The sequence below is a fragment of the Podarcis vaucheri genome, assembly GCF_965113315.1.
Source record: "Podarcis vaucheri genome assembly, chromosome: 13".
Taxonomy (NCBI): Eukaryota; Metazoa; Chordata; class Lepidosauria; order Squamata; family Lacertidae; genus Podarcis; species Podarcis vaucheri.
In genome coordinates this window covers 56,242,061-56,269,338 of record NC_138751.1, presented here as the reverse complement: position 1 = coordinate 56,269,338, position 27,278 = coordinate 56,242,061, and the positions used below count along the sequence as shown (strand labels likewise).

Below are 27,278 nucleotides of genomic sequence, written 5' to 3'. Positions count from 1 at the left end.
ATTTCAGTGGAATCTGTTGAGCACAGAATATGGAAATGTCTACAAGATACAAAACTAATTGTCTTCTCTCTCTCTCTCTCTCTCTCTCTCTCTCTCTCTCTCTCTCTGTGTGTGTGTGTGTGCAGTGCTTTTTTCTTTAAAAATGTTTAGGGGTACTCTCATTTTGACTCAAGAAAATCACAATTTTATAGTTCAAATTGGGGGAAATAAATACAGTAAATGGACAAAAGGACAAAGATTCACAAAATGTTTAGGGGTATGCACATCCCTGCGTCCCCCCAGAAAAAAGGACTCGTGTGTGTGTGTGTGTTGTGAATATATTGTGTACCATGTGGTTATTAGTATGTTCCTGCCTTGCAGGGGTTGGACTAGATGACCCTCAGAGCCCCTTCCAAACTCTACAATTCTCTGATTCTATGTTGTTTAGCAGGTTCATATGCTGAAGGTCAGTTCTCACTCAGTGTGGCAACCTTTTCACTATATTTAATTTGTTCCAGAAAGTTAGAACTGATAGACTAATCTGGAGCACGGTATCAATTGGGGGGGGGGATTCCAAATTGCTCCTCAAAACCTCAAATGGCCTCTGCATGGCTTTTATGTTATTAAACTACAAAGGAGAAACTAGATTAAAATGTGGGACTTTCCTTGCATTAGAGCAGCTGTTCTACAGGAAAATAATAGTTCGCTGAAGTTTTAAATTGTAAATCTATTATAATTACAGTATTAATCTATATAACTAGTAGTACTTAATAAAACCACTGGGAGGCGCCAAGAGCTTTGGCTCTTACAATGCTGAACTGAAGTTCTTCCTCTGCAGCTGCAACAAGATACTTTACAGCCAGACCTGTGTAGATTTACTCAGAAGCCATTCCTGTTTTCTTCAGTGGCATCTAATTTCTAAGCCTATGAACACAGATGTTGCCTTTAAAAAGTATTGCCACTTACAAATTAAATATCAAAACTGCCGAAAAGTTTCTTGTGTGTGGGCCCTTCAGAATCGTTCCTGGGGTTTTTTTGTTTTTATTTTAATAGGAATTTTGTGGACCTGCTCCGTGCCTGCAGGTCCCTTACATCATGCCTAGAAGAGCAGGGCCCAGACCCCAAAAACTGGGTCTGCAGAGGAGGCCCAAAGATCATAGCAGTGCAAGAAGCGGAGGCCGCCTTGGCCGTAAGACTGTAGCTGGAAGAGACGGCAGCGAGGACTCAAGTCTTGCTGGAACGTGTCCAGGAGGGCAACCAAAATGGTCAAAGGCCTGGAAACGATGCCTTATGAGGAACGGCTAAGGGAACTGGGCATGTTTAGCCTGGAGAAGAGGAGGTTAAGGGGTGATATGATAGCCATGTTCAAATATATAAAAGGATGTCACATAGAGGAGGGAGAAAGGTTGTTTTCTGCTGCTCCAGAGAAGCGGACATGGAGCAATGGATGCAAACTACAAGAAAGAAGATTCCACCTAAACATTAGGAAGAACTTCCTGACAGTAAGAGATGTTTGACAGTGGAATTTGCTGCCAAGGAGTGTGGTGGAGTCTCCTACTTTGGAGGTCTTTAAGCAGAGGCTTGACAACCATATGTCAGGCGTGCTCTGATGGTTTCCTGCTTGGCAGGGGGTTGGACTCGATGGCCCTTGTGGTCTCTTCCAACTCTATGATTCTATGATTCTATGAATCCTGCTCCCTCTCCTGTGAGGGTGGGACCTGGCAGACTGTAGTTTTAAATTGTTTTAATTGCTGTAATTGTTTTTAACTTGAGTGTTTTAAATTCAGGGTGGGTGTTGTTTACTCTGAAGAATGTGCATTGGGGGCAATTGCAGTAGTTCAGGGCAGGGGGAGATGGGGGGCAGGCCAGGTAAGGGGCACAAGCAGTTGGTGACTGTGCTGTTTGCCAGCCCCTGCTCCAGCCTGGGGAATTGTGGTTGTTCTATCAGCCAGCCCTCGGGACTGCAGCTCCCGAATGCCCGGTCGGCTTGGAGTAAGACCTCTCTCATCCCTGACATCACTGAGACCTGGTGGGTGAACAGGGTGGGGCTGGTCTCACCCAGCTGTACCCACCTGGGTACTCAGTGTGGCATCAGGGCAGACTTGAGGGTCTGGGAGGTGGAATTGTTGTGGTCTATAGAGATTCTCTCTCTCTCCCCCTCCCTCTCTGTCCAGTTGGGGGTGGAATCCAGAGTCTGTGTTCCTGGCATTGGGCAATCAGGATGGCCAAGGGATTCTTCTGGTTTACTGCTCCCTCGCTGCCCAGGAGTCTCCCTGCCTGAGGGGACAGAGCTGGTCTCGGAGGTGGTGTTTGGACTCCCAGACTGTTGGTTCTGGGGGACTTCAACAGGATGAAGAGGAACCATTAGTGAGCACTCTTTGGGTTCTCTCAGTCAACCAGCTACAAATCCACCTCACAGTTATCTCACCAAGTCCATATTGTGCCTGCTGTTCCAGAAGAAAATCATGGGGAACTTTGTCAAAAGCCTTATGGAAATCAAGATACTTTACATCTACAACATCCCCCTGATCCACCAAGCTTGTACATCTATCAAAAAAGGAGAAATGACATTCGAAAAAAGCCTGTGTTCATCTGTAAAGCTCTCTCTCCTCTTTTCTTGCGCTTTGAGTATTCAGAGGTAAAATAAAATGCATTCACCTTGCGGATATACTCTTGTAGTCCTTTCACTCCATACATCCGAAACACAAACCACATCTTCAAGGAACGGAACCGACGGCCTAAGGGGATCTGCCAGTGCTGGAGGAGAGATCGAATAAGATTATTTTTGATACAGAACAGAATCTGCATCAGAGGAAACTGCCCAAACCTTTACAGATTCGTAGTAGAATGCTCAAGAAGCCAAATATGGTGGCAGATCCCAGAGTTCTTAAGGGTCAGCACACAGATAGGTGGATAGTGAACACCGCTTTTCTCTCCTGAAGCATTCCAACATGAGTGAGAAATGAAAATATTGTGATGAAATAATGTTCTGTACTTACCCTATAATCTGTAATAAGTCCTGTATGTTGGTGGGGAGAAAAACATATAATGTAATATTATATAAACACACATTCACAACTACAATGTCATATTATGATACTGTGGGAAGTCGAATCCTTGAAACCTCTCAGCAGAGAGTGGTTGTGGCGTCCAACTTCTGTAACAATATAAATATATTGCAGGGCACCCGTCCCTCCCCTCCATGAACCTAGAATTCAGGGGGGGGGGTGGAACTGCCAGGCCACTGGCCACCCGTGGGGTCTCCCCACCTGCCTTCCTCCTCCCAGTGCTGCAATTAGGCTTTTTAAAAATGTCCCTTTCCCACGCTGGATGTGATGTAAAGAGAACCATTGTGGGAGGGGGGTCACAGCTGGGATCCCCTACTGAAAATGCCCCCAGCTCTGTGGTTAAGCTTGGGGGGGGGAGAGAAACCCCTACTTGGCTCCATAAGGCAGGGGGAAAACCAACTTTATTTCACCCTGGTCAAAGGCCCAGTTTGGCACAAGCATTTGCACACACACACACACACACACACAGGCTGGGAGCCTCAATGACACCCCCTCTGGAGGCTTCACCCGGGGCAAAAAAAATACTGGCTAGCGCCCCCCCCCCCAAAAAAAATAGCTATGACTTTGCATTAGGGGATTTTCTCAAATCTAAGTGTGGGAGGAGGCATGTTGGGGGAAGGACACTTACAGCTGAGGTTAAGCCTTCCCTTTCCAGCTCTCACTCCCCCTACCAAAAAACACCCCCACCCCCTACTGCCTTTAGGCTTCAAAAAACACAAACCGCTTATTGGCTCAAAGATTATCTTTAAAGCCTAATAGCAGCAAGGGAGGGGCGAGGGACTCAAGGCGGTTTACAGATAACAATAAGAACAGCTAAAAACAAAGGGAATAAATAACCATTAAAAACATTTAGACATCGATAGAAGGAAAACTGTGTGTGTATATGGTATACAGGATTGGATTGATAGATATTTCATCTCAATGAAGCAGAACTCCAGATCAGCAGCAGGAAAAAAACATGTTTTTCTATCTCACTGGTGATGTCAATTTAATGGTTGCAGGCCTTGAGCAAACGTCTGAAGCAACTGGGGATGGATAAGTAATTCCATGTTGCCGCAACAGGCCATGTGCCTAATGAGCTACTAGCAACCTCTCAGAAACAAGCGTAATGCCACCAGCTATTAGCCCTTGTCACCATGATTATAAGCCTCGCTTGTACAGCTCTATGCAGCCCAGATGAGCGCAATTAAAGCTGCGCATGGGGCATTTATCATACAGCACAAAGGCGAATCCCTCCCTCGCTGCCACCCGACTGCCGTCCTTTGGCTGCCAGGAAGTCAAAAACAATCCCTGATTCGAGAATGCAAATTGACACAAAATTACAGCATCAGACAAAATATGGATTTTCCCTTCCAGTACAGAGTTGCTTGGCAATTATGGAAGTACTCCGTACAAGCAGACAGACGAAAAAGCAACAACAAATCCACCCCACTTTGGTTTACCTTCTGGGCAATGGCTTTCATTATGTCAACTTTGCCAGCTGTAGCCCTCCAACTGCACCTAGAATTCGATTAGGCTCCTGTTGCTGCTTCAAAGAAGCTTTCCTGGTTTTGTGTTACTTTCCCAGCAAAGAGTACTTTCAAAAGAAGCTGTTATGGAAGAGGCGAGGATCAACTGATTGATAACCCTTTCCCTAGGGAAATGGCAGGGCCTATTCCAGGAGCTCAGGGTTTGTTCCAAAAACATAAAACATCGCCCATAAACTACAAACCCCCAAATTTGGGATCCCCCCCAAGCCAGTGCCAAACTGTTGCAGTTGGATCCCAAATTTGGGGGATTTGTAGTTAAATATGAACCCTGTGTTTGATGTATCATTTGCTCAGTTTGTGGGGTGCTGCAAAATACTACAAAACTTTGGCACAGGTTTGGAGATAATCCCAAATTTGGGGGTTCGTAATAAATTTTCCTATAAAACATCTTTACTGCCTGGCTACTGGTCCATCTGGCTCCATGGTGTTTTTTTATAGCAGCAGTAAGTGCTCAGGGCACTTTCTGTAAACCAAGATGGTGCTTGCTTTATGGAACAGGTAGTCTAAATTTAGGCAAAAAGGGGGAGCAAGAGAGGGAGAGAGAGAGAAAAGCCAGCAAAAGAAGTGGGAGCAACTGCAAGTGCAAAGGCTTCATTTCAGCTGAAGAGGAGAACTAAGAGGCTAGACATATGTCTCTGTCAGGACTGAAGAATATCTATTTCAAGCTGAAGTTGAATATGGTGCAAAGAAAATGAATAAACTCTAAATGGCAGGTACTAAAAAGCATTAAGCACAATTCTGAAAATTTTACATGAAAGAAGGGAAAGGCAAGACATTTTATAAAAATAGATTGACATGAGGTGGACTTTGAGGTGGGGAAGAAATTTGATTATTTTTGCATGTGAAGCTCAATTTATCAAATCTGCACATTCCAAAGCAATGTAAGAACCAAAACAGAGCCATCCTTCAAAATTCACACTTATCCGTTTTTTTCACTGCAGTTCTCTATCCAAAGAGTCTTTTAAAAAAATGCAGGTTAGAATAAAATGTGCCTTAAAAGGAATGTAATAGTGAAAAGAGTAGGCAAAAAATGCCAAAATTGGGAGAAATTGCTTGCAAAAATGTATACCTTCATTAATAAACACATTTTTGTATGCAGTTTTAAGAGAAATTCACACAAAAACACTATAAAGGCTTGGTTTCCAGGCACTTGACCATCTTGGTCGCCCTCCTTTGCACACTCTTCCAGCTTGTCAATATCCTTCTTAAATACAATAAATGTTGTAAGCTTCAGAATCATATCCAGCAATGAGACGGCCAGTCTTTCCTCTCACACCAGAAAGCCTACAGCTGTTCTGTGTCATCCACACTTAGAGGGTCCACCCCAAACCCCAAAGTGAGTTGAATCCAGCTCTTAGATTAAAATAATGTAAATGACACAGCTTATTATAATTATTGCCAAGCACTGGACAGAAAAAGGCAAATATACTTTAGATTAGCCTTCGGCAGTGAAGCAGAAGGGAGAGTATCCGTTATCATATGGGGGAAGCTAAGCAGCCGTGCCTTGAGGCTGGGCTCTGGTGCTGTGCTTTTTAACATTTTCATTAAGACCTGTTAAGAGGAAAATAACCATCAAATTGCAAGTGATTTTGTTATTCAAGACAACTAATAGCTGGTTCTCTGAGAGCCTGCGCAATAAATGCCCTGCTGCACAGATAACAATCAATGAAATGGCTGGTCTGCATATCAAGTGAGCTCAACCTGGAACAGACTGGTTTCCGTTCTGCATGGGCCTACTTAGTTTTTACTGGAACCCCCAAACCCCCATAATCCTCGGAACCCAATTCAAATTTACAAGGTGGAGACTTGAAATCCCAGAACTAATCTATACTAGGATCCCAAATTTTCATTCCCACCTAAGAACATCAGAAGACCCTTTGAGAGCCCAGCGTTCATGTCAGCTGCGTCTACAGCAATCCTTTTCTTTGGAGTTGTCATCTTTTGTCCACTCAATTTTTATGAAGCACCCAGTTGATGTCACTTTCCTCCTCTTACATTCCAGAGGGGTTTGCGCTATCCTGTGTTTTTCATGCCTAATCTAAAGCAAATCCTGTGTATGGTCAGAAGAACACGAGTGAAACTCTGAAAGGCTTCTGTGTCCTGAATTCAGCACTTCTTGTTTCATTGCTTCCTGATCAGTTTGATCAGAAGATTAGTAAATAATGGCCTATTAATTACCCTTCAAGTAGCCATTTTTAATTTCCCCTGTGTTAGCTTCTGTTCCCAAAGGGGGAGGATTAATTCCCAGTTTCCTTTCATTATTGCCATTATTATTACTCCATTTGTTTCATCGTAAAATGGGACTACTTCACAACTAAAAAATTGAAAGAAATTACCAGTGGGAATTAGCTATTAAAGCCTCCCCTCTGTAAATAAGTAACAAGAAAAGTTGTTGGGTGATATGGAGCAATGGATCCAAACTACAAGAAAGAAGATTCCACCTAAATATTAGGAAGAACTTCTTGACAGTAAGAGCTGTTCGACAGTGGAATTTGCTGCCACGGAGTGTGGTGGAGTCTCCTTCTTTGGAGGTCTTTAAGCAGAGGCTTGACAACCATATGTCAGGAGTGCTCTGATGGTGTTTCCTGCTTGGCAGGGGGTTGGACTCGATGGCCCTTGTGGTCTCTTCCAACTCTATGATTCTATGATTCTATGATATGACAACTTATTGTTACAAAAGATGGGTGCACCCACACTCTCTGCTGAGTGATAGCAAGTTCCCAGGGGGTTCCAGGCGATCACCCAGCATCTATGCTCCTTTGGAGAATTGAGACATGGCGGAGACTGTCTTAGCTTTAAGAAATATGGCTTATTCACCTATTTACACCTTCGGTCTGCATGGAGGGAGTCCAGACCTTACAGCATGGTCATTTCAAGAGGGGCTTGTCCCCACAGCAGCACAACCCTGGAGTCCAAGGCATTTCTCCCAGTCATCCCTGCAGCCAGCCTGCCCAAGATGGATCTGAGGCTGGATCTACACTGATCTGTAAAAACGCTATTAAAGGCTATTTTTTAAAAAATATATATAGCTCTCAATGCAATTTCCCATTGCCAATGGGTTGCTGCTCTACAGCACCCTCTGGAATTACATTTTTATAATGCATTTTTAATGTTATAACCAACCAGTGTAGATTCACACTGGTCTTTTTTCCTTCCTCCTCCTTCTTCCCAGCAACCCTTGCTCAAGACTCTCCGTTTCCTGTTATCTCTCTCTCTCTCTCTCTCTCTCTCTCACACACACACACACACTCACACCATCACCTTGGCAACATCTGTCTCCCCAAGCCAAAGGATTCTTCTCAGATGGTCTATCAACACCTTTTGTCATGTTAATAGATTTGCTCTTTGCTAGGCCAGCCAGGCTGGTTTGCATAAGCCAGCCCAGGGATTCCTTATCTGACACAGTTCTGCAGCTTGTACTTTCATCCATATTGCGTGGCGAGTTCCCGCCCCCCACCAGGGTAAATAAAGACACGAGACACCATAGTTTAAGGTTAAATGGGCGAATTAGGCCACAACTTTATTGAATTCAGGAATGAGAGGCATTGGCTTAGGCATTGGTCCTATCGACTATCCGGCTCCAGCCCATTTGCTGGAGGCATGGGGAAGGGTTAACACTATATTGGGGGAGTTTCCTGCTAAGGCACATCAACTAGGAGCTCCCCCGGGTCACCGCTCTGGGGCGTGCCTTTGGCCCTCACCTCCATAGGCTTCGGACAGGGCCACGCCCCCCAGAGTCCTTTAACGGACCACCCTTCGCTCACTGGGAGGAGGTGATGGCGTTCCTCCCCCCCATCCTCTTAACCCCTTCTTACCAATGCCTACCGCCAATGCCGAGGTGTTGTGACGTGTTGCTACGAGGTAGGCGAAAAACCAAATGGCTGTAAATTGCCAATTGGGAAAAATTCCTACCATGCCCCTTGCGGCGACAGACCGAAGTCCATAGCAAAGTCAGAGCCTACCTAAAGCCTACCTAAAGGGAGGGAGGGTGGGAAAACGTGGGGGCTAGCTGGCGAAAAGAGGGCGAGCCCCCTCTGCGTCGGCCCTAAATAGGCTGATTGGCTGGCTGGGGGGAGGGCAGACGCAGCCGGGATTCCCCTGTTCTCACGGGGGCTGAAACCAGCCCCCGCTCACGTGGGGGTGGGCATGAAGCCCGCAACCCCACCTCCTGGGCAGGCCGGAAGTGGCTTTCCAAGTAACCAAAATCCTACCATTTATTAATTTATAAGGTTTAGGAAGGGTCCCCCCAAATCTATAACAATGTTAAGTGTTTGACTGGAATCCTCATTTTAATCCTGCTTCCAGCTGAGTTCAGAAAAGCCACACTTTAGCAGCACTAAAGGGTTTTAGGATGAAAGGAGCCTGAATCTAGCATTTCTTGCAAGAATCCCAGCCACAGGCAAGCAGTAGCTGCTCCACTAGTGTATCAGAGTCTACCTTCTGCCCATCCCTGAGCTGAAATGCTTCAAGAAAGATGTTGGAAACATCACTGCTGGCTCATTCTAGCCATCACTGAAATGGACTGAACCTGTTGTGAAGGCAATAGACTTGTTCATGGTAGAGGAAATGCTTCAGAAAGAGAATGAGCAAAAATATGAGGCCTACTGTAAACAGATAAGGACATTAGCAGGATTATTGTAATAACCTGCAGTTTCATAAGAGTATATATCTAAAGTAGATAAATAAAAGAATAAGTTAAGTTAGAGTATGCAGGAAATGTAAAAAATAAATTTAAGGAACCGCAGGAAGAGGAGGAAGGAAGTCGAGTTTTGAATGGTTAGGATGATTATAAAACTATATGAAATGTATATAAATGAAAATCATAAATCATAAATAAAACAAAAATAAAATATGAGGCCTACTATTCCTCATTGCTATCCTGGCAATTGTTCCTCACCTAGCAACAGGAGCGGCATGTCCAGTACCTGAACATATCAGGGCGGTGTTCACCCCAACAAGATTTTTCCCCCTACTTTCTGTTGTGCAATCACTCACCACCTGGGCAGGGGGAGGGTGATTCCAGGCTTCATTCTCTCAACAACAGGCAATCAAACCTGACCGGAACAATGAGCAATTGGGCAATTGAGCTGCCTGGCTGCTCAAGAGAGTCCTACAGTTTGCAACAAAACATATCCCCCTGTAATGGACTCTCAGAATCAAAATATTCATCGCTTCACTTCTCCCTTAACATACCCTATCCACCCTTTTATGCACCGCAAACATCTTCTGCATTCTTTCAAAAGTGGCAGTGGTCATTTTAATCCTCATTATTGACTGAACACAAATCAGAGAGTTGTTCCCCTCCTTTGTCCATTTTTTGGACACTTGTAAAATCAGGCAATTTTCTGAACTCATGTAAACTTGATTTACATACTTGGCTAACACATGTTTTGAAGAAAAAATGGGAAACTCTTACCATTTTGAAATACTGTGCTGAAAGTATCTAAACTGAAACAAACTTTGACAGCCAAAAACTATTTTCAAGTTAGGGAAAAGATAAAACACGTTACCTGATTCTTGATGGGCATGCTTCAGATAAACAGGATCTATTTTAAAGGCACAGGTTAAATCTGTTCTCTTCTTCACCCTGAAAAAATATTGATTTTGGATTATTTGCCATTGCATTACCAGCTACTTCTGTCATGAGTAAAATATATCAAAGCTTTGATTGCAGATTAAAATTTGACCCCTCATTAATTTATGTGAAATGGAAGGGCCCAGGTCATATGCAGTCATGCAGACACCAGATGCTTTGTTCTTGTGTCGGATTTGATTAACGTAGAATTTAACCTAATGAAACATCATTTTTTCAACTACTTTGTATCTGAAACTAGCATATACTTTTCCTAGATTTCCTTTCAAATTCATTTCAAGTGTAATAAACCTTGGTAGCACGATGCCCCACAATCACAATTCCAAGCAACCCTAAACAAACTCCAATCCTAGAATTATTTGAGAGGAAGATGTGTTTAGAATGTGTTTTATAGGAGTAGTACATTCACAGCCCTGGTCCACACATCACATTACATTGTGATGTTAATCAGGAGTAAGAAATGGGATCTGGCTGAACTGCTTAGCTTAGTTACTTTGATTATCTGCAGAATATCTTATGGCTTGAGCCAAAGGTTTGTTCATTAAATAATGGTTTAACATTACATGCAAACTCTTCATTTTTGCACTTCATACTTACCACATGGTAGAACAGTCAAAATTTACTAAGAGCCATTTGTGTGGGTTGAAGTTAAATGAATCTGCAAACTGAAAGGATTTAAAAAAAACCATCAGGAAAATGATTACAACCACCAGGTCAATATTTCTAACTTGAGAGCCTTGACAGATTTTCCAGCTTTCATAAATTATTGGAATTTTTAGAGAATTCTGGTGAAATTCAACAGTAGCATTCACAGACGGGGATTTTGAAGAACAACTCCCTTATTAAGAGGTTTTGGTTGATGGGTTGGTGAAGTCCTCTTCATATTCTGAAGGTTTTATTTATGATTCTATTCATCAATTTCAAAGTACAATACAATCACTTCTCACGTGCATTTAACTTGCACAATATACTTCATATGCATTAAAGTGGAGATCTAGGGGAGAAGCTTAAGAAATTAGGAATTTGCTCTGCACTTCTGGATTTGGGGAACAACCATGGAGAAAAATGGTTGAAATTGCACAAGTTGAAAGTTTTCCCAGTGCAGAGAGAGATTTTAAGCTCTCCATGCAGTGCACAGGCTCTAGGATGATCTCACAAGATCTCTCAGGGGCGTCCGAGTTCCCCTGAGATCTCGTGATCACCCCCAAGCTTCCAGAGCCAGCATGTTATGCAGACTTTGCCTGATAAGAAAAACAGAGAGCTTAAAAGTCCTTACTGTGCCAAGAAAACCCAGACAAAAAGAGATTTCCAGGTCTCTGTCTTGCTTGGGGGACAAGGTCTGCTCAGCATGCAGGCTCCAGGGCTGAGTAGACAGGTTTCCATGTTATCCCACACTTCAATGCGTTCTGTGGCGCCATGCACCAGATTAGGCTGAATCCTGAACCAAATCAGGCCAATCTGTGGGGATCCGGGTTTTGCCTGACTTAGGTGGAGACAATCCTGGATCACCTCAGGTTGGGTCACGGCACCCAGAATGATCTGGGGCTGTCAGGGGCCAGGTGGCAAGGAGAGGCAGGCCCTGGGCAGGAAGGAAGGAAGCTTGTGCTGGAAGCAAAAGAAGCAGCACTTTCCAAGATGAAATCCTCCACTCGCCCCACCTCTTCCTCTCCCTCCCCACTTTTGTCACCCTCCTGATCTCAAGTCATAGAATCATAGAATCATAGAATCATAGAGTTGGAAGAGACCACAAGGGCCATCGAGTTCAACCCCCTGCCAAGCAGGAAACACCATCAGAGCACTCCTGACATATGGTTGTCAAGCCTCTGCTTAAAGACCTCCAAAGGAGGAGACTCCACCACACTCCTTGGCAGCAAATTCCACTGTCAAACAGCTCTTACTGTCAGGAAGTTCTTCCTAATGTTTAGGTGGAATCTTCTTTCTTGTAGTTTGGATCCATTGCTCCGTGTCCGCTTCTCTGGAGCAGCAGAAAACAACCTTTCTCCCTCCTCTATGTGACATCCTTTTACATATTTGAACATGGCTATCATATCACCCCTTAACCTCCTCTTCTCCAGGCTAAACATGCCCAGTTCCCTTAGCCGTTCCTCATAAGGCATTGTTTCCAGGCCTTTGACCATTTTGGTTACCCTCCTCTGGACACGTTCCAGTTTGTCAGTGTCCTTCTTGAATTGTGGTGCCCAGAACTGGACACAGTACTCCAGGTGTGGTCTGACCAGAGCAGAATACAGTGGCACTATTACTTCCCTTGATCTAGATGCTATACTCCTATTGATGCAGCCCAGAATTGCATTGGCTTTTTTAGCTGCCGCGTCACACTGTTGGCTCATGTCAAGTTTGTGGTCAACCAAGACTCCTAGATCCTTTTCACATGTACTGCTCTCAAGCCAGGTGTCACCCATCTTGTATTTGTGCCTCTCATTTTTTTTGCCCAAGTGCAATACTTTACATTTCTCCCTGTTAAAATTCATCTTGTTTGTTTTTGCCCAGTTCTCTAATCTGTCAAGGTCGTTTTGAAGTGTGATCCTGTCCTCTGGGGTGTTAGCCACCCCTCCCAGTTTGGTGTCATCTGCAAATTTGATCAGGATGCCCTTGAGTCCATCATCCAAGTCGTTGATAAAGATGTTGAATAAGACCGGGCCCAAGACAGAACCCTGTGGCACCCCACTAGTCACTCTTCTCCAGGATGAAGAGGAACCATTGATGAGCACCCTTTGGGTTCGGTCAGTCAGCCAGTTACAAATCCACTGAGTGGTAGCATAGTCAAGACCGCATTTTACCAGCTTCTTTACAAGAATATCATGAGGCACCTTGTCAAATGCCTTGCTGAAATCAAGGTAGGCTACATCCACTGCGTTCCCTTCATCTACCAGGCTTGTAATTCTGTCAAAAAACGAGATCAGGTTAGTCTGACATGACTTATTTTTCAGAAATCCATGCTGACTATTGGTGATCACAGCATTCCTTTCTAGGTGCTCACAGACTGTTTGCTTAATGATCTGCTCCAGAATCTTCCCTGCTATTGATGTCAGACTGACTGGGCGGTAATTATTTGGGTCCTCTCTTTTCCCCTTTTTGAAAATAGGGACAACATTTGCCCTCCTCCAGTCTGCCGGGACTTCGCCTGTTCTCCAGGAATTCTCAAAGATGACTGCCAGTGGTTCTGAGATCACATCTGCCAGTTCTTTTAATACTCTTGGATGCAGTTCATCTGGCCCTGGAGACTTGAATACATCTAAACTAGCCAAATATTCTTGTACTATCTCCTTAGTTATTCTGGGCTGTGTTTCCTTTGCTGAATCATTTGCTCCAAATTCTTCAGGTCGGGCATTGTTTTCTTTATCGGAGAAGACTGAGGCAAAGAAGGCATTGAGGAGTTCAGCCCTTTCTGTGTCCCCTGTTTGCATTTCACCATCTTCTCCTCTGAGTGACCCCACTGTTTCTTTGTTCTTCCTTTTGCTACGAACATACCCATAAAAGCCTTTTTTGTTGCTTTTAACCTCTCTAGCAAGCCTGAGTTCATTCTGTGCTTTAGCTTTTCTGACTTTGTGTCTACACGTGCTGGCTATTTGTTTGAATTCCTCTTTGGTGGTTTCCCCCCTTTTCCATTTTTTGTACACATCCTTTTTTAATCTTAATTCAGTTAAAAGTTCTTTAGATAGCCACCCTGGCTTCTTTAGGCACCTTCCATGTTTCCGTCTCATTGGTATTGCCTGACATTGTGCTTTTACTATCTCCCTCTTAACAAACTCCCAGCCATCATGAACTCCCTTTCCTTTTAGTATTGCTGTCCATGGGATCTCACCCAGCACTTCCCTAAGTTTTATGAAGTCGGCTTTCTTAAAGTCAAGAAATTGAGCCCTAGTATGCTTGGCTGCTTCTTTCCGCTGTATAGTAAACTTCAGAAGAGCATGATCACTCGCGCCAAGTCCCCTAACAACACTGCTGCAATTGGGTCAGAAGAAAAGGGTGCTCCGGTGTGCCCCTGCCACCATCACCTGCATCCCTGCCACCCACTCCAGCCTCTGGCTGCCAGCCGCAGGGTCCCTCCTGCCTTAGTGAGCCACCAGGACCAACAGAGTGGCAGCTCTCTCCCCCCCCCCTTTCAAGGATTTCCACATGTAGCAAAGGAAGCTGAAAGAAACTATCCATTCTGCAAAGGTTGATTTTGTGGTTTCTGAATGTATATGAAGAAAAAAATGGTACGGTGCTTTGCAACACCAGGATATCTCTGTTTTAGCCAGTTGCAACCCAGCGGCATCAGCGTCTCTATTTGCATACAGGCCTTTTGTGAAGCAGTATTGTGAGGTGGGGGGGAGGGGAGGGAGGCCATATGGCTAGAGGGGGGGCATCTATTTAGACTTGTTGAATGGTTGCCACACTGACGCTTGAAACACCATGGAAGTGATGATTCATTTCCTTCAGGAGCCAGTGAAACCCGCACAGGAAATTACAGCAAGCTTTGCTGATAAAAACGAGAAAGGAGGGCGCTTTATTGGCTAGGGCTTTTTTGCTTCTTTTCATTTATTAGCTCGTACACATTGGCATTATTTAGGTACATTCAGCAAACAGTAATATATTTTCCCCTTTAATGTCAAGGAAGACCAGGAGTTTATCTGGCAGTCTGGAAAGAGACTCAGGAAATTGCATTGCCCTTATCTAAGGATGCACATGAAAAGCAGCCCAGCATTACTGAAAAAATGAAAAGTCACCTATCATTTATACAGTACGTGAAACAGAATGCCCTTTGGTGATTCTGCACATACTATTCAGTTTCCCCGTTCTGCATTTGGAATGTATTCTCCTGAGGTTTTCAAAACAGATGCAGATGAGGAAAGCTGTCACTAAATGATCATGTTGTTTCAGATAATTGCTTGAAAATATTTCCATAGCTGATCAGGATGGAAAGGCAACCTTCCCCATCTCCCTTCTCCAAGCAGAGGGAGGTTCAGAGGAGAGAGTCCAGCAAGAGGCCAGGGAAAGTCTTCCTTTGCTTTTCTGCCAGTCTCTTTATTTGCGACAATTACAGTGGTAGCTAAGAAGCGGCAGGCGGTGATAGCAAAAAGGCAGAATAAGCGTCAGCAACTGAGTTCAACAGGCTCAGAGCTGACAATGGCGGCTTCTTCTACCCAAGCCAGTAATCCAGCCGCTGTCTCAAATCAATCAATGTCTGTTTCACACACTTTTCCTTTACTTCTCGGCCCTCCTCTCATTTTGCCCCCCCCATCTGTTAAAATGTAGTTTGCAAGCTCTTTGGCTCCCTTGCAGGTGCCATGTGTAGCTTAATAGCAATAGGGACTGCACGCACCCCTACAAATTGTACTTCTAGGAGATATTCCAGAGCCCCTATGCAACTGGCCAGGACCACGTCTAAAGGAGCCTTTGGAAATTTTAATTTGTTTCTTCCAGCTTCAAGAAGAGCATCAGCTACAGTTGAGAGGTTGCTGGACTTGGAGTGAATGTTTGCCCCCCCCCCTTCCCTGTTCACCCTCCAAGATTACCGGGTGTTAACACAATGATATAATGTTTGAATAGGTTGTAGATACACAAAACCCAATATGCTTAGACCTCAAATAACAAAGCTGATCCACAAGTTTTATCTGGAAGACTGATTGCATAATTCAGGTGTGTGTACTCTGGACTTTACCAATATGCTCATAAAGGGAAAGGGAAAGGACCCCAAGGTACTGGCAGAACAGGTGCACCAGGGCAGGAAGGTGTGATCCTAACTGCCCGCCATACATAGAGGCCGGGAGGCAGAATGCCAGGGTATTTTTAGCTGCATAAGGAAGAGAAAAATACGGAAGCAAAACCTTGCCAAGCCTTCTTCCACTGCATCAGACATGTGCATGAAGATAAAAGTTGTAAAATCATGTTATTAGCAGCTAATGATTCTGCCTGGATTTCATTTTGAGTTTTCATTACTCTTGCTTACCTCCACTCCATTGAGAAAGTGGCGGAATTCGGGGCAGATGAATGAGCTCCCAGCATAGGCTGCATCAACATGCATCCAAATATTCTCCTCATTACCTAGAAGGTGGGGAATTGTAGGAACAATTTTTAATAACCCACCTAACTGAGCAATCAGTAATAAGGGTAGAGCTGGGTTGCAGGTTTCTAAATGTCATTTTTAAAAAAGTATTTCTGCATAATGCAGCTATCTAAAATGCTGCAATGTTCTAAAGGAGACATGCTAATTCTAGAGGGTGATCAAAATGGTTAGGAAGTGCAGCCACAAGGCAGCAGTGAGCACAGAGTCATCTTGCGACAAAAGCTTATGCCACCAAAGATTCATGGACTAATTTTTAAGGTGCTAAAAAACTCTAATCTTTTTCTGCAACAGAATATCCACATTAAAAAGTTGGGGGGGGGGACCAGTCTTGTTATAAAATAAATATTTTTCCTGTGATTTTCCAAGTTTGTTTTTAGTCTGTAAGTGGCTTTGAAGGCCTTATGTGGAAATGTGGCCTATAAGCAGAGCTACCCTAACACTTTACACATTTTCAGAGTAGATATGTGATCCTGTGACAGAATGGGAGAAGACGCAGACTTCAGATAACTATCTTACTTTATTGGTTTATGTTAAAGTTACAGAATCCCAAAGTGGAGGAACACTGCTGGGATAGAGCAGTCTTGCTGATGCTTGCTTCTTTTTCTTTTTTATGCCTTTAAAGCATAAATATATTTTAAGAACCCTAATTAAGACACAGAAGAGCTCAGAAATGATGCTCCCCACGACTTTACATATCCAAGGCAATAGCCAGTGGCTGCTTGCTTCATTGGTGCACAACTCTCTTCTAGATAACAATAAATGGGCTGTCACAGAATTGTAGAGTTGGAAGGGACTATGTGGATAGGTCATATTTTTCCATATATATTGCATATCCAGGGCTGAGAAAATGTAAGTCTCCCTGCAACAGGGAGTACAAGACTGAGGAAAATGTGTAAGCTGTTCACTGTACATGGGCAGTGATGGAGCAGAGGGGAAACTGTGAAAAGGTTGTGTGAATCTGAACTTCCGATCTGGTTTATCTCTGCAGATCATGGCAGGAGTATAAGACTGACATAACTACAGGCACCATCCATGCAGGGCAAGGGGACCCAGACACCCACAAATGTTCAATGAAGGGGCAGGGGGGCCCCCAAAATTCTACGCGGTGACACGAACACACGGCAGGGCGTGCCAACGTCACTCACACCCACTGCAGTGACAGCAGCATGGCCTGGGACCCCTCTGTCATGGGGGCGAGGCAGCGCACTGGGACATAACTAACATGGCATGAGACTCTCCATGATGAAACTTTGGTGACTCTGGAACTTCCAGGCCCCTAAAAGGCACGCAGGCATATCCTGAATTCACACACGCCTGACCTAAAGATTAACACCTGCAAATTTAGTTATCAAATACAGGATACTCAACTCCTCAAAGGTGATTTGAAGGCAGGTAGCAGACAAAGACGGCCAGATTCAAATAATGGCTCACTGTCACAAGTCCTTCACCCTTTATTAAGCAAACTGGATGTCCAGTTTTAACATTTTCTCACTATTCTGGAAGGAATTATGGAAATTGTAGAAATCACTCAGTTCACAGTCCCCTCCCCACTGACATGCCTTGGCAAAAAGGTATTGTAAAAAACCTTTAGATTCAAAGGCTAGTGAGCTCTCCTGGCTCCAACATGACAGAACTGACCCAGCACTGGCCAGGACTCGGCACACATCTGTTTAGCTTTAAGGACAGGTACACTTTGTAATAAAGTACTTTATAAGGGATGCGGGTGGTGCTGTGGGTTAAACCACAGAGCCTAGGGCTTGCCGATCAGAAGGTCAGCGGTTCGAATCCCCACAATGGGGTGAGCTCCCGTTGCTCGGTCCCTGCTCCTGCCAACCTAGCAGTTCGAAAGCACGTCAAAGTGCAAGTAGATAAATAGGTACCGCTCCAGCAGGAAAGTAAATGGTGTTTCCGTGTGCTGCTCTGGTTTCTCCAGAAGTGGCTTAGTCATGCTGGCCACATGACCCGGAAGCTGTCTGCGGACAAACGTTGGCTCCCTCGGCATGTAAAGTGAGATGAGTGCCACAACCCCAGAGTCGGTCATGACTGGACCTAATGGTCAGGGGTCCCTTTACCTTTATACTTTGTTTCCCCACCCCTTTCTACTTCTAGTGGGGGTTTATAGCAAAATTGTCATGCCCGTGCTTCTGCAGGCATTTTAGAATAGTTAGGGGATCTTTTACTCTTTAATCAAGGTGTGTATGTATTGTAAAATTTGCTACCTGTTTAGATTATAACTTGGCTGTCTGAAGCAGCATTTATATATATTTTGTCACTCCTATCTCACAGAATAAACCAAGCTTTTTCAGTCCTCTGTGGGAGAGCTTCTCATGGGCATATGATTAAGGGTTAACACACATCCATAGCAAGCACAAGTCATAACTGCAGCAAAAGATCCTAAACCTCTCAGCAGTATGTATATGAACATACATGAGTGTTGGCTGTGAATCCAGGTACAAACTTGCAATAGAACAGGAAGGAGCTAACTCAGGGATGTTTTTCAGAGAAGAGGCAGGTCTCCAGGGTAATGGTTTCATTCTGCTCCCAGATGGAACAGGTTTGACAACATACTAAATTCAAACAAACCCTGTTTATTTGTTTGTTTGTTTAATTAAACAATATGAGCACATCTCACTGAAAGTACTGTATTTAATGATGTGACAAGTGAAATTTATTGGAATTTAAATGGTAGCTCATTTATAGCAATATTTTTCCAACTCTGAGACAAAATAAACAATTGTTGACTTACAAATAGGACCCAGTTCTGACAGTTTGTCAAAGGAGCAGCATGTTGTGGTTCCAAGTGTTGCACAAAACTACGGGACCAAAAACAAAAAGCAACAACAAAATAAATCTAATTGAAAGAGAGAATCAGCCATCAGCAAACCAAAACCAAAACTTTCAGCATTCTTTGGGAAGGTACAAGATTAGCTGCATAAAACTAATACAAACTAATTTCATGCAGCATTTCCCAATACAAAATCTGAGGATCTTGTGTGTGTGTGTGCGTGTGCATACGCATTTGTGCATGTTTGGGAGTAGTGGTGGTATTTTCAGCTAAAACAAGTCCAGACTGGCTCCACATTAAGTATAATTTCAGCTAATATGGGTCCAGTTTTGTGAAATTCAAAAAAACTATTGGAACATGTACCATGACCCAGATCTCTGAAGCTCTGCCCCTTTCCCCAGGTCAAAAAAGCTTTGCTTTGGACCTCTTAAGAAAGCTGAGATGGGATCTGGAAGGGATCTGGAGGTTCCACTCCTTCCAGGCTCTCCGCCAGAACCCAATCCAGGCAGGTGCTTCCATGTCCCTCCCCCTCTTCCCAGGTTGTGGAGATCTGCTGGACATTTCTGCTCCCCCTGGTCTTCCTTGTCGGATGAAAGCATCCAAAATGCTAAGTGAAAGGTGAATGCTCACAAGGGCCATAGCATTCCCAGATATAACTCTGTGACATCATTCACCTTCTGCCAGAGGTCGTGATGTCATTTGGGGCAGTTTTGGCAGCTGTGAACTATCTCAGCTGTTAAAGCACCTGAGCAGCAGGTCTGTCCTGTTGTGCGGCTGTCTGTCTCAGAGTTAGTCCATCTGTAACAGTTTTTGTCTTAGATACAAATCTACGTAAGATGTATCATTAACATAAGAAACACCTCCCTGCCTTGTATATTTGAGTACAGGCAGCCCCCGTTCACGCGCATTCAGTCTGTGCACGACCATATATACGCACATTGTACCAAACCCAGAAGTGACTCAGAAACATCATAAACACGTCACTGAAAAGTCACTAAAAGGGCAGAACGGGGTGTTTGCAGGCCTTTTCAATGGTTTTCAATTATATGTGATTTCACCAATGTGTGCGGTGCCTTGGAACGTAACCCCCAGATAAATGGGGAGCTGCCTGCACACTGAGTAAAAGTTATTTGTTATTTAAACTTTAAAAGACAGTGGTCTTGTGTAATTTCTGTAGGAAGGGAACAAACGAAAGGGTTAAACAACCCAGACTCTTCCTTTCGCATAGCGCTAAATGGGAAGGAGAATCTAATTCCCACATTCCTCGGAGGAGGCTCCCAACTGGGGCTGGGCTGAAACCTGACATTCAATGAACTATTTTTATTGCTTTTGTTGCTGCTCCTTGCTTTGGCAAACTCTCTTTTCCTGCCCAACTGCCATCTCCGCTCAGACAGGTTTTGTATAATGCTTGCTCCAACGAATTTACTGGCTAGAGATGACAAAGGGGCAAAAGATTTGGCTCAGCAGTGACTCTATCGTGTCTCTTCAGTGGTGCTGCTCCAGTCATGGGACCCCTCCTCAAAGAGGCTTGCCTAGAATCTACATTGTGGTCTTTCCATGCCAGATAAAGACTTTTTCATTTCCCCAGGCTTTTCAATCTCTTCGTTTGTGACTCAAGGACACTTTGGATGACTCTGAAGTTCAGATCTTTCATTATGGTGTCAGCTTTTTGAAATGGTGGTTATCTTCTACTGCTGGTTTTATGCTCCCTTAGATTTTATGGGTTTATTTTTGCATAAAACTGAAAGCTGCCCAGAGAACCTTAGTTATTGGACAACATAAATACTAGGGCTGTGTACAGACCACTTGTTCTGCCCCGTGGCTCTGATCCAGGTTGGGGGCAAGCAGACCAACCCACCCTGGACCCAGGGACCACCCACCCCAGATCCAGTCCCAAATTAATTCAGGGAGTTGGGTTAATGTTTAATTATATATATATTTAAAGGCCCCAATTTATCACAGGTCCTAGAGGAGGGCAGAGGAAGGAGAAGTTGCATTTTCTTCTCCCTCCCGCTACCAAGAGCAAAGGGGGTGAATTATGTGGGGTGCTGCTTTGCAAGTGGTTTTCCTGTAGGGAAAGATTCTGGTTAGTGAGGAGGGAGCTTAACCATTCTATCAAATTAAACATTCAACGTTCAATTGTTTTTAATGACTGTTTTTCATGTGTTTTAGTGGTTCTTTATTTTTATCTGTAAGCTGCCTTGAGTGTCTGTCAGGGGGAAAGGTCGGCTATAAACATGCCCACAACAACAATAACCATGAATCGAAGTTTGGGGAGTGCTCAGAGCCAAATCCTGGCTTAGTTCATGGGCACAAAAGGGGCCAGGGAGCAGCAACCTGGCTGTGACCTCTCCAGGAGTCCACACTCCCGGTAGGCAGACCAGACACTGATTTCAGTGGAAACAGCTAAATCCAAATGAAAGCTACAGCATCTTGGTGTCAATGTCCTCTTGCTGCTAAATGCAGTAACACACAAGCCTCAAGCAGGAGCTCAGGCTTTAGGCCTTATCACAAGAGATGAAGCTCAGCTATATTTCATTCTCCTGGTTGCCTTTCCTGTGACCTTGTGTGTGAGAGAGACCTTGAAGCTCCTTTTATCCACAGCCGAAAGCTAAAAACATCTGTTGTCCTGGGAGGGGGAAGGGTTTTTTTATGCAGCGTCTGTAGCAGCCAATGACTCTAACCCAATTTGTAACCCATATTACAACAGTGTAATCACATCAGGAGCAGGGAAAGCAGGTTGCCTCTTGCAGATACAGCTGGCAACTGAGAGGGGGCCCTGAGCTTGCTTTTCTTCAAATGGCAGCTGCTGCTCTCCTTCTGGGTCCTGTTAAAGGCCCAGAGAAGCAGGCCAGTTCCCAGGTTGGCAACCCCAGTTGTCTACTTATTCATTGGGCATTACAGCCATTAGCAAACACTGAGCTATCAGCACTTACAAAGAATGGAATGAGGCCAGCAGCTTTATCTTGGTCTACGGCTTTCCTTAGGGCTGACCCACGTACAGCGAACGCCTCGTCTGTGGGGAGCTGCTTGGTTTTAACTCCAGCGATCAAGCCATCCTTTTCAACCGATGAATGAGCCTGCAATGAAATGGGAGAAAATGTGTCTTAAAAACATATTTGCATAAGAAGCTTAGTTTATTGAATTTACTTATTACTTCACACAAGCGTTTGTTCTTATTGTTAAAAATTTTAATTAATTTAAAAAGGGAAGAGGCATCACAGACAAAACATGTTAAAGTTTAAACTTGTAGAACACAACACCTCTTTTAAAAAGAAGACAGGCAAATAAATCCGAGTCTCAGCCTCCCATTTGCAGCATGTTAGTCATGTTTGCAACTTCGATAGGCCTACTCTGAGTAAAATACAGCCCCAAAATACTGGCCAAGCCACCTGGTATAGGCTAGTAACCACTAGCTGGAGATGCTCGGAGGAGGCGGCCTAAAAGGGGCAGGTGGATCTGCCTCAGATGGAGCAAAAACGTGACAAGTGAGAAACTGGAGTACAGACACACATGCCCTTCTTCCAAATATTGTTAAGGATGCAACCATATTCAGAGAGAAAGAAAGCAATCCCGTTTATCATAATCCTGAATTCTCCTAAACCATCTACCTTTGTTAAACCTGATATTAATCCTTAGGTTGGATTTTCTGTCTCTCCTTTTGGATTACTGAGTCACCCAGTTATGAACTTAATGCAGAAGGAGCTGTGAGCTCAGCAACAGGCTGCCTTAAAAGGTCAGAAACATCTTAAGGCAAATCCTTGTGCAGACAAAATAAAAATCCCCTGACCTTCAGCAGGCAAGTCGGACTGTCATCCCTTATTGAGGATCAGGCATTTACAATCCAAAGTTTTTTTGGGGGGGCAGGTGCACTTGATTTCAAGCTGCGTGGCTGGGGCTGCCCAGGAGGAATTCAAAGAACAGGAGAAAAGCTTCACTGCATACATAACGGTCCTGTTTCTGTGACCTTAAACCTTATATCCCCCCTTCACCAGCTTCTTTTTCTACAAAAAAAGAATAGGTAATTTCACACACTTGTTTAAAAGTATGCTTGTGCAAGGAGCCACTTCAAAAGCCAGTGTGTGGATGAAAATTGGTTGTAGCCAATTAAGTCCCACTCAGAGTAGACCCACTGAAACTAATGAACCTAAGTTAGCCATGTTCATTCATTTCAATATGTCTATCAGAGTAGGACTAGTTTTCATACCATTCATTATGTCACAACCCAACTTTTTTGGACCAGTGGACATATTCTGAATGTTGAAGAGTCAAAAAATGGCTGCCACTGGGGCATGGAATAACTCAATGTGATTACCATGCGAGAGGCATGACATGAAACAAAATTAGCACAGTCATGGTGAAGCTTTTCCCATAATTTTATTTCCATCCTTGAAAAGACTTAACCTGTGGAATTTCTGCCTATCATAGAGCTGTTAAAGGCACAAGAACCCTGTATTCAGAAGCCTGTATCCCCCAATTCTAAACCAAAGCCTAGGTTGGCATCTTGTTCCCATTTACCTGGGGGTAAGACTCCTTTAAAACAGAGAGAGCAAATAAGAATAGAGGTGCATACTTGACTATACAGTTGTTAACAGGTGTATGGTCTCCATATCCTGTACAGGTGGAAGCATATCTAAGCCTCTTCACAGGTTTTCACATTTGCCTTTTGTGTGGAGCGGGGATTCTGTATGCAGAAAACAGCTTCAAAGGACTACCTGGTCTCAGATGACGCACCATAGGAAAGGCCCATTCTGGTTGCCAGGGGCAGGGAAGGAAGGGGAAACTATGGCGATTCCAAGGACTTATGGAAAATAAGACAGAAGCGGGAAAACCCCTTGAGGGAGAAACAACAGCCCTTTAGGACTCCAGTGCTCCCCATTGCCAGGTGTCCGAAGAACTCATTTATACAGCTCTGACTTCACACATCAGCGAAAACACAGGCCGGTGGGAGCAGCCATCACAGAAATCGTACCTACAGGACCGCCTCTCCTGTTATGTCCCACATATGAACTTACAATCTTCAAACAAAAACATCTTGGAGGTCCCAGGCCACAGAGAGGTTAGGCTGGCCTCAACCAGAGCCCGGGCTTTTTCAGCTGTGGCTCCGATCTGGTGGAACCCTCTGCCACAAGAGACTAGGGCCCTGCGGGACTTGACATCTTTCCGCAGGGCCTGCAAGACAGAGCTGTTCCACCAAGCCTTTGGCTAGGGCACAGCCTGACTCCCTCCTTTGGCAATCTTCACAGAACTCAAGCCCAATGGTTGCCATCAATTTGATTTGAATTAATTTTATAATGAAAAGATTTTAGAATGTTGTATTTATTGTTGTTAGCCGCCCTGAGCCTGGCTTTGGCTGGGGAGGGCGGGATATAAATGAAATTTTATTTTTATTTTTATTTTTATTATTATTATTATTATTATTATTATTATTATTATTATTATTATTAAAAAGGTGCCTGTACTTTTTGCTTCATAACTTTATTTTTAGCAGGTACAAATCTATATCTGTATATCTATATATCTATGTCTATATGAAAGCTCAGGGTCGAGGGCCGCTGCCCATGGATGCCACTGAAGGTCTTTGCAGGCACTGTGGCAGCTGCAGGTGCTGGGCTGGCGATTCCTGCTCCAGAATGTCTCCATACTCACTTGGTCCGAGGTATAAGCCACCAGCCGGCCAATGATGTCTCCCTGAGTCAGCGTTCCGTTTTCTGATTGCGCCCGCTGGATCGCTTTGGTTCTAGCTGCAAGCAGCGCAACCAAGGTCGCTTCGCTGGCCGTGCCCTGCAGGGAAGGAGAGAGAGGCTCAGTTGGGCAGGACAAGCCAATGGAAAGCGAGTCAGGACAGTGGCAGAAGATCCACTGAGCTGAAGAGAACATGGTGAAGATTTAGGATGCTGCAAGCCAGGGGAAAGGAAGCGCAGCCGGAAGCACCTCATTAAACAGGCATTTCTTGTGGAAAGCAATTTAGAAACCGAGGAAGCTTCCCTCTACGAGGCCAGAGCACAGGTCCACCTGGCTTAGTCTACACTGCCTGGCAGCAATGGCTCTCTGGGATTTCAGGCAGGGAGTCTCTCCAAGGCCTCCTTGGGGATGCCATCGTAGATGGAACCTGGGACCTTCCGCTTGTGCCTTTCTGACACAAAGACACACGTTCTTTTTCCACTATGGATTCTGCTAACCCTTGTGGTCTAGCAGCATTCAGAATAGCCTTGCACTCCACCCCCAGTCTCTGCTGAATGGCAGCAAGATTCCAGGAGGTTCCAGGTGCTCCCCCAGGGTTGTGTTTCTGTGGGGAAATCAGAATCTGCTGTGTCTTAGAAATATGGCTTATTCACACTTTTAAACCTGAATTTACGGAGAGTTCGCAGCATGTATGTCCTAAGTGGGACTTGTCCTTCCCAGCAGCCCAGTCACCTGATCCAGGCAGCCAGCATGACTGCTGCCCGCATGAGGTGGTGCCCACTTCCTGCTCCTTCTCCCCCACATCCCTTTCTCCCCAAACCTCTGCTGGAAAACAACACCCTCTTTTCCTGGGGTGACATCATGCTCCCTCTACACCTGGCAGAGCCTGGGGAAGTTAGGAGTGTTATTCCCAGCCCTTGCTAAATTCAGGAATCTACTCTAACTCTGACCATCCACTGAATGTAGAAATTATGGGGAGTCCGTCCCCACTCAAATTCACAACATTAGGAATTCCTTCTCTCTGCTGCAGACATCTGGTTTGCGGACTGGTGCTCTGGTTTAGAGGGAAAGCACCCTCAGCCAGTTCCAGGAGGAGAAGGCCAGCAGGCATAGAGACAAGGAACACTTTAAATGTAGTTAAAGTTAAGCATTTTTGAACACTATTTATTTCAGAGGCCATTAAGCACTTGCTTATATCCCTCCCATTGAAATCAGTGGGTCTTAGCTGTGCAATTATGGCTGGATCAGGCCTCTATAAAATGTCAGAGTGGAGAAACTGAGGCGCCCCCATTGAATGCGCTGCTGGGAAAGATGGTTTTTATGACACACATACTAAGTAAGCTGGCTATTATACTTTTTACTTCACAGCAAGCAAATAAAGGTTACCATGGTGAGCAGCCTCAAGAGGCGACAGAAGCATTGGTGAGTCAAACAGAGCCCCAAGCGGAAATTTTATTTCGTCTTTGGATTTTTCAAGTGTCACCTTTGAGGCAGCAGGATAATTTCATATTGATTTGGTCCTTTAAGGGTAATTAAGCACCCATTTCCACAGGCCAATATTGAAATATTCATTTGATTGGCAGTCTAATATAAAGCCCATCTCCGCCATGTTCTTTCTTGTTTTTATCATTATTGATACAAGAATGAGGCAAGAAGACCAACACTACAAATTGCTTCATCTCCACCAGCAGCACAGACACCACCCACTCTCAGTGCCCCCAAATTATAGTCCATCAAGAATTGTCAGCTTAAAAGGGCAGCATTTCCCATTGGCAAATAGACATAATTGCTCATTGATCCTCAGCACAAAACTGGGGCTATGGTGGCGTGAAGTAAAACAGCATTTGCACCCTACATGTAAAAGCAATTCATCCTGACATTAGGCTTCAGCAGCTAGCAAGTGTTCAAGCAGTTATTCCAGATTTAATACTGTGGGATTGGGGGCAAGGTCTGTGCTGGTCTGTACAGTTCTAGAATTCCAACTAGCCATTAAAAAGGGCAAAGTTATTACAACCAGTGCTATTTTTCTAAAAAAGGAGGTGCCAGAACTCACCGCAAACACCTCCCTTGTTCTATTATAATGTCAACGGCATTGAGTTTCGGCAGAAGAAAAGCCCTGATTACAGCTGTTTATCCAACTAGCCAGAGTAGCATCTAAAACAATTGGCTCAGCTAAAAGAGGGATAAGTTCTTCTACAACAGGTTGCTCTTCCCCTGAAGGAACAGGTGCATAGCTTGAGGATAACTCTGGTGCCATCGCTGGTGGCTTCAGGAACTAGGAGTGCTGATGCTCAGTTTCAGCAGGTGCACCATCTCGTGCCCCACCTGAGGAGAGAGAGCGCTTGGCTGCAACCATCCACACTCTGGTAACTTCCTATTGTATTGTTGGTGTTCTTTTACATGGGGCTATCCTTGAAAACCCCCTTCATGGATCACTGCCTTGCCGTGGCGAAGGGGCTTGAATAACTCAGAGAAGCTATGAGCTATGCCATGCAGGGCCACCCAAGATGGACAGGTCATAGTGGAGAGTTTTGACCAAACGTGATCCACCTGGAGGAGGAACCGGCAA

At 44.5% G+C, this 27,278-nt stretch overlaps 1 protein-coding gene across 2 annotated transcripts in view; it reads right to left on the bottom strand.

Annotated features, from left to right (window-relative positions):
* DDC (dopa decarboxylase) overlaps positions 1-27,278 on the bottom strand; it is a 48,802-nt gene that overhangs the window by 3,747 nt on the left and 17,777 nt on the right. For both annotated transcript variants that reach the window (XM_082195552.1, XM_082195553.1), the window contains exons 5-12: positions 24,674-24,808; positions 21,961-22,104; positions 18,986-19,052; positions 16,123-16,217; positions 10,767-10,834; positions 10,087-10,163; positions 2,979-2,998; positions 2,638-2,736 (exon numbers count right to left, since the gene is read on the bottom strand). In XM_082195552.1, the coding sequence (XP_082051678.1) occupies positions 2,638-2,736; positions 2,979-2,998; positions 10,087-10,163; positions 10,767-10,834; positions 16,123-16,217; positions 18,986-19,052; positions 21,961-22,104; positions 24,674-24,808 (705 nt within the window). The remainder of the gene's footprint in view (positions 1-2,637; positions 2,737-2,978; positions 2,999-10,086; positions 10,164-10,766; positions 10,835-16,122; positions 16,218-18,985; positions 19,053-21,960; positions 22,105-24,673; positions 24,809-27,278) is intronic.